The sequence below is a fragment of the Numenius arquata genome, chromosome 11, assembly GCF_964106895.1.
Source record: "Numenius arquata chromosome 11, bNumArq3.hap1.1, whole genome shotgun sequence".
NCBI classification, from domain to species: domain Eukaryota; kingdom Metazoa; phylum Chordata; class Aves; order Charadriiformes; family Scolopacidae; genus Numenius; species Numenius arquata.
The window spans coordinates 15,834,077-15,841,633 of record NC_133586.1 but is presented as its reverse complement, the minus strand read 5'-3'; the positions used below and the strand labels follow the sequence as shown (position 1 = coordinate 15,841,633).

General features: G+C 38.1%; 1 protein-coding gene across 1 annotated transcript in view; it reads right to left on the bottom strand.

The window, feature by feature from the left end:
• Nucleotides 1-1,664: 1,664 nt before the first annotated feature.
• The window catches only part of AQP9 (aquaporin 9), a 31,840-nt gene continuing 25,947 nt past the window's right edge, over nucleotides 1,665-7,557 (bottom strand). Inside the window, exon 6 of the mRNA XM_074155933.1 lies at nucleotides 1,665-6,585. Coding sequence (XP_074012034.1) covers nucleotides 6,426-6,585 — 160 coding nt within the window. The 3' untranslated portion in view covers nucleotides 1,665-6,425. The remainder of the gene's footprint in view (nucleotides 6,586-7,557) is intronic.

Sequence of the window (7,557 nt, the reverse complement as noted above, 5' to 3'; positions counted from 1 at the left end):
TGGGTTTGCAAATGGCCTGTGTCTTTGAAGCATTCTTCTGTGAAGACTATTCATAGGTGTGAAGAACATGTGTTTCTGAGTCAAAGTTTATCTGTTGTTGCTTTCCTCCCCCAAGACTTGCTGGAGCAGCCTTTGCACTTGCTTTTTCCCCTGGGATTCCATGGTAATCTGGCAGCTGGATTCATGTCTCTATTTGTGTTTCTGATAGCTGTTCTTCAGTGCTAGCGTCTTCAAAAACAGGTGTTGTTTCTATAGCCTGAAAAGCATGAACCCACTGGGGATTACACGTGTATGAGAGAATTCTCTCTGCATTGAAGCTAAACAGGCTTTCTTCTTTAGATGGCAAAATGGTTACATAGCAGAAGTTTTCTGCTGTGCGTTGCCATCAGCTGCCAATGTTTTGAACATCTGAGATGGAAATGAAGATAAAACAATTCTGGTCTTGGTATCACGCAGCTTAAATGAAAAGGTCCTTACTGCTTCTTGTGAGGGGCTGCAGCAGGGTTCATAGGGCTGGAAATTAATTCAAGAAAGTTACTACTGTGCTTTCCCTTTTTCCCCACTGAGATGTGCATTCTTTTTTCCTTATTTTTTTGTTTCAATAACCTGAAAATGTTCAAATTCTCAAATTTTGCTCCTTTACTATGGAAAAAACCCACCACTGCAGTTTAGTCCTTTTATTCTCAGATATAATTTATTTTATTAGTCTATTTAAAAGGCATTTACAAAACACCCAGTTCTCTAATTTACCTTTTTTTTTTTTTTTGCCAAGCATGTGCTGCTGCTTTGGCTTCATGTTTATTATTTGATGCCTCAATCATGCTACAGAAAGTGTTGCATCTGTTCAATTCTGTTGAGATTGTTCATTTCCTTTTGTTCAGATGCTGACTTTTCAAGTCTTAATGTAAAGTTTGCTTTGAAGCTTTTTCAGTCATAGCCTTGTTAATAACTGGAAGTCAGGCCAGGTTTCCTGAGAAGAGTTGTGCAGTGAAACAAAGTACTTTCATTTCTGGGGGTGTGGAAAATATCTTTCACTTATTAGACTATTTTGTGCCTAATGCCAAGGAAATAATAGTATTAATGTGCCTAAACTGGTTTTCTTGGTGATACTGCGAATGTTTGAATTTGTATCCAAAACAGATGTGTTTTCTGACAGGTGAACAAAAAGAAAATCTTCTGATAGTGTTATTTCTTACTGTTGTCTCTTTATTTTCATGTTCCACAGTAAAATGTGTGCTATTTTCTGAAGTAACCAAGCATTTATCAATCAGCCTTTTGGCTGACCTCTGGCCAAAAGGGCTTGCTTTGTTTTACCAGCTTTTGAAGTTTTCTCTCTTCTTTATTATTACTTTATTTGTCAATGTAGTACATAGCAGAATCTTTGCTCTCAATTTCTGGATGGTTGGAGCAATGTTTGGAGTATGAAAGGAACGCTTGATTTCTAATAATGTAAAGCAGACTGCTCAGTCTGTAGGCAGGTCGTAGAGAGACCATGGCTGTCCTCTCCTGTTGTGGAAAAGGAGGTAAGTGGGTCATCTGGCCAGAAAGCTTGATCACAGCTGATTTAAGGTGCTGTAATATTCATGTTCCCTATCTTAGTAACACCCTTTAAAGGAAGCAGTGGTCAGCAAAGAGAGAAAAATGACATAAGTACGCCATGTCTAGCTTCATACTATATGGATTTCTTTAATATTTGATTCAAATATACAATGAAACGTCAATGGCTAAAAGTATTTACCTACTATTTTCTCCTCTAAGACTATGCCATTAGAGTGTGCAAATAAGCAGAAAGACACTAACATTCACTGTACAATAATAAGAGGGTTTTTTTAACAAGTTGTAAGTGCAAAATAAGATAAAAATCCAAACTACTGATGCGTGTAGATTTTTTTTTTTCTGGATGATCTTGGCTATTTTTAATAGTCATTTGAAAAAGGAAGGCTTTAAAATTTGTACATGTTTGAAAGAAGTAATCTGTTATGCAATAACAATTGTACTAAACAGAAAAAGAGCAGCTGTTACTGGAAGTTACAGTTAATTGTTGTATTTTCCAGCACAAGGTTGTTTGGTGGGAACAGTGGGGAAAAAATGCAAGCAACTGCCAAAAAACAAGCGTGTGAGGTGAAACTTGAATTTGCTCTCATGAGAACTTTCTAAGGCTCATAAGTAACTGAGAAAAGCATGCTGTATTTAAATCTCTGGAGATGTATTGTACTGTATAGAGACAGAGCACAGCACATAGTGTTGGCAGGAGAAAGAAAGGAGAACAGAAAATTAGACTTAAGGGAAGGTAAGGGTCGTTAGAATGGATGGAGGGTAAAATGCCTGCTGCCACTTCAAATTGGGTTGTCGGTTTTGGTTTTTTCCTTTTTTCCCTTTTGTGGCTTCCTGAGTAAAATTGAAGCTCCTAATCTTCCCTGCCCCGCACAGGCTTTCATGTGTTTTTTAAATGACAAGAGCAAAGAATGTCCCTGTTACAAACTTGTAAAGTAGAAGATAGATAAATTTTCTTGGGGCATTTTGTAAGCACTGTAGGCCAAATCGGATGGATATATGCATGCCTTAAAAGCAATCTCTGAAGAGGGACTTAAGCAAAATATCCCACCTAGGTTCTGACTATTATTAGACTGGTGGGAAAACTGTAGCAAAACGTCCCTCGGCACACTGCAGGCAGGAATAGGAGAAGGTCCAGAGGCTAGGGCCCTGGCCCTCTCGTTGCATGGGTGCCTCCTGGCCCAGCGGTGGCCATTACTCATCTGGGAGCATTTCGCTGCTTTGGTGCTGCTTCTGACCCACAAAATCTGCCACAGCAGCTGTACTCTGGGAATACAGCTTGTTAGTCAATGTGTTCTTCCAGCACAAGGCTATAAAACATTGTAGGTCATAATAGGCAACTATTTATTTCTTAATATGTCCTTAGGTGCCGGGGGGAGATTGGGTTTGTTTTTTAATAAAAATAGTACTGGAATGCATTTATTAGGGATTGACTGCTTTTATTTTGAACCATAACACATTCATCCAGACCCACAGTCAAAACTACAAGAAAGTACAATTTCGACTATGCTCCAAGCTCAATTCTCTGAGCACTTATCCTTGCCTGTATTGCCTCCTGTTGTGAATAATTCCACTGGCTTCTATGAAACAACATGCAGTAGCCAACCTTTAACCCAGTACTATTTGCAGGATCACTCTCCAAATTACTTCAGTACTAAGTTTAGCTCTAAAGAACAAACACACTGCCCAAAACGAACAAACCCAGACGGAAAGTTGAGCAATCCTCTGAAAATGAAGTTTTTTCGACATTGAAATGGTCAAGCCTGATTACTATTAATTCATTAACCAGAATGTCTTACAGCTGGAAAAAATGTTTACTTTCCAACTGTATTATATAAATTCAACATGAGTGTGACCACTGAATATCAGTTAATACTAGAAAATTGCATAGCTCATGCAAAGTAAAAATATTTTTTGTTTTGCCCAAAACAATCATGATGTCTGTGGAAGCTTATGGCATGAGATGATTATTATTGTTCCCATTATATTATAGAGATACTGGTCGTGGCTCTGCAGTTAAGACTCAACTGAATTTTGTCCCTAAGGCAGAAATTCATTCTTGTAAATTATGTAAAATCTGAGACAGAGCTATAATACCTTGTTCCTCAATGAAATTCTGGGGTTTGTGAAGTCAGTATGAATTGTGGTACTAGTACCATGTGTCTTCAAAGAACTTACAAACCTATTAAATGACTAATTAAAGTTTAAAAATAAGTTCTTTAAGCAAACACAGCATTGAGAATAACTTGTTGAGAGCGTATTTTAGATATTGCTGTGCTATGACTACTGTGTCACTTCTTACGATTTGCATGTTGATAACTTCAGACAAGTAAATATCACTTATACAGAAATTCAGTGCATAGGAATGTCATAAATAGGAGAAACAAATCGTGTTGACTTACAGGCAAAACCTGTTTTGCTCAGAAGGATTTTGAGAAAACATACAACTTTATGTACCTTGGCCAATGCACAGACACACAACGAGTGTAGGCTGGTCACTCAGTAGGCTGTATAAATAAACTGTCCCTTTCTCATTCCTGACCTGCATTCTGCTTTTCCCCATGTTTTCCATGGTGTATTAAAGGAAGCAATATCATGAGGCGTATGAAGCTAGCAAAATTCTAGCACAATAAGTGATAATCTGCCTCTACCATTTTGGACAAAATCAGTTACTTCTGGTTAATTGGCTGTCTATTTTTATTTTCTGCACAGGCATTTCATGTTAGATGTTGGCATCAATGGAAGAGTAAGCGCCTTTTAGACCTGAGGGCAGCCCTCTGGCTGTTCCAACCTATGTAATCTCTCTCTTGAGACACATGGCTGGCGGCCACCTATGAGTGCTCCTGGCAGGTATCACCAAGGGGCGAGACAGGGCTCATTGCAAGAGGGAGCAAAAGGAAGCTCAGTCTGCAATCGGTTTTACACACTATCTTGTTTTATGTAGTGCAATTTATCAATATACAGGAAAGATGAACTAACTTGTCTGTGCTGCTGATACAAGGTCTGCAGTTAGGAATAATTTCTATGTTGTACTCCTCATTTTCCTGTATTTGCCTCTGCTTGAGTTGAGGACTGATTCCTCTTGTTATTGAGGCTCTACAGATAATGATACAGTGCAGTCAAATGTGGATGGATATAGCTTTAACCCACAGCAGAGAAAAACTGAATCAAGTGAGCTTTTTTTGCACAGGGTTGATATGGTCACTGGGCAACCCACGTTCATTACAGTTCTGTATGTTTTCTTCAACAACATAATTAAAATTGGAATTATACTACCTCAAGTATACCACCTCATCTGACTTACAGGTGCAGCAAGCAAAGCTTTGCTTGACCTGCTAGTTCTACCCCTTTGCTGCCATGAATTCAGCATGGCATACCAGGGAGCGTGATAAAGACATGCGGTGACACAGGCCTGATTTGCCCAAATGCTGAGGCAGATTCTCACCACAGTATGTTCCAAAACACTTGTGTGGATGCCTCACCAAAATGCACAGACTCCTATGGCAACATGAAGGATTTCTCCCTTCAGAACTGATATCAGAAAATACTGTGGAATGTTAGGGAGCAGAACTGTAGGAATCCAAAGGGAAGAGTGCCCTAAAATGAGTGCATTGAACTTGGTACCCTGAAGTTTTGCCATGAAAATAGCTCAGAAGCATCACTGAACAGGATGTCTGTTTATTCATGATCACCACCACCCATATATATATATGTATATGTGTTAGAAATTAACTTTGATTTAATTGGCTAGATTCAATTCACAATGACTAAGCAGAAATAACTTCATTTTTCAAGGCTGGATATTTAGGGAGTGGTGTATATCCAACCACTTCTCTTTAGCAAGAGAGAACCCATGCTTCAGAACTCTGATGAGGAGCTGGCCTTCCTTGGGGAATTCAGAACTAGGACTAGGCCTGAGACTAGTTTCTAATTTTAATTACTGCTTCCCAAATAAAAATTACTCCACCAAAGCTGTTGAAACCCCCCCATGTAGATCAGCAGCAGCAGGCCTTTTTAAAGCTTATACAGATATAGGCCTTGTGCTGACCCCTGCACAGCATAAGCCTCTGTTGCTGGCCCATCTCCACGGGAATTAATTTTATCCAGAAAGCACAGTGGAAGAGGTTCATATTGATATTCTAGGGTAGAATTTTAATATTGAGTAGCATAAAGGTCAAGTAAATAGTTTAAAAATAACTGAACATTATTGCTATGAAGAACCTGTGCAGAAGAACAGCTTTGTCTTTTTGGTGTTGATCTTATCACACAGTTTTTACCTTTTGTGATCATATTCTGAGTTACTAAACCTCATCACCGATAGGTTGATTCCTTGCTGTTCAATTAGTGAGTTAATAAAAATTTATTAAGTTATTTAGAACCACTTCAATTGACATTTAGGCAATTCAGGTATTGTTTTTAATTTTCAGAGGAACCATTCTTAAATAATGGCTTTAAGATGTGAGCGGTGCTCTTACACATTAATTCAGCACTGAACCAATTAACTACCTATGTATGCTATTTCATAACAATATCTCATCTCTTTTCAGTTAATTAGGCAACATGATTGAGATCATATGTGTTGAATTAACAGGTCAGTGCATCATCTCACTACAATTTAATCTAGGAGATGACTTGATCCGAAAGCCATGTGAAAAGAACAGCAATTTACCCTTCCTATCCCCAAGTTCCCAGTTTTGAATGTGATCAGCCTGATCCTTCATGGAAAGAGATGGGTATTGACCTTGTCTTCTGTATAGATTTTCTACTTTGAAATGTGAATTTCTACTTGAGGCATACAGGTTTTATAATATGGTCCAAACAATTATTTGCATAAAAACTAAACAACAAAATGAGAGAAAATTCTTCCCTTCTTACTCCGTATTGGTCAGTTCATATTTGTCATACACATCGTTTTCTTCTGGCTGAGTATCTGCATGATGAATTTCAATAAAAACAATATAGGTCATTGCTCCAAGCACACCTCCCAGCATAGGTGCAACTATAGGGACCCACCACCAATTATTTCCAGCCCTGTAAGAAAAAAAAAAAAGTAAACAAGAATTGTCATTATTTGTTACTCTAGTGAAAAGTATTTGGCAGTGAAGAAATATGGTGCTGTGACACTCACTATGCTGTAGATCTTTCTATTTTGTCTCATGTTTCTGTAAATGGCTGACAGCCCTGTCTGTCCTGCCTGTGTTGCGGCTGAAAAGTAAAGTAACAACCACCAGGCACGTTGGTCTGGTGCTGTACTCACACCTTAGAAAATAAGGCTTCTCTACTATGTGTCTGGTTTGGGGGCAGGGTGTAATTTCTCCCTTGTGGAAAATGGGCTTCATTGACTTACAATGAAATGAACTGGGACATATTTATTGCACAGCAATCTTGACTGATGCTGTTGCCAGATGCTCATGAATAGGTTTTCAGGAGTGATTAATGCAAATGTATGTGCAAAAATGGGTTATCTCATCTGCATGGAGGTTTGCAGGTTGAGGCCTGCAACAGTATATACGGTGTTCCTCCTGACAAGTGTAATAGGTTATACTTGATTTTTGAGTATATTTGCCTTAAGGAACATAATAAAACACTGTAAAAAAAAAAAAAAAAACCAAAACCAACCCAAACAACAAACTGTACAGTGGATTATACTTAACTAGAGTGGTCAAGATTCAGATTTCATTATGTAGTGTCTTTGTGTTTAAAATATGGGGTCTTTCAGTAAGAGGTAAACAAGTGGTTAGGGGTTTTATACACCTAAAAATCTTTCTTAGAATTGCTGTGTTCACTAAGAAAGTCTGGCATGTTGGTTCCTCTGAGATGTTTACATTCACTTTGCACAGTTACTAGGATTTAATTTTAAATGTGTAAATTTATGAACATTTTTAAAGAAACAAGTCCATCATTAAAAGGTATAAAACAATAAATAACAAACTCTTTATGCAAGATGTAGAATTGCTTTCCCTTTCCTGGAGGTCCACATTCAGGCAGTGAATTATTGAGTAC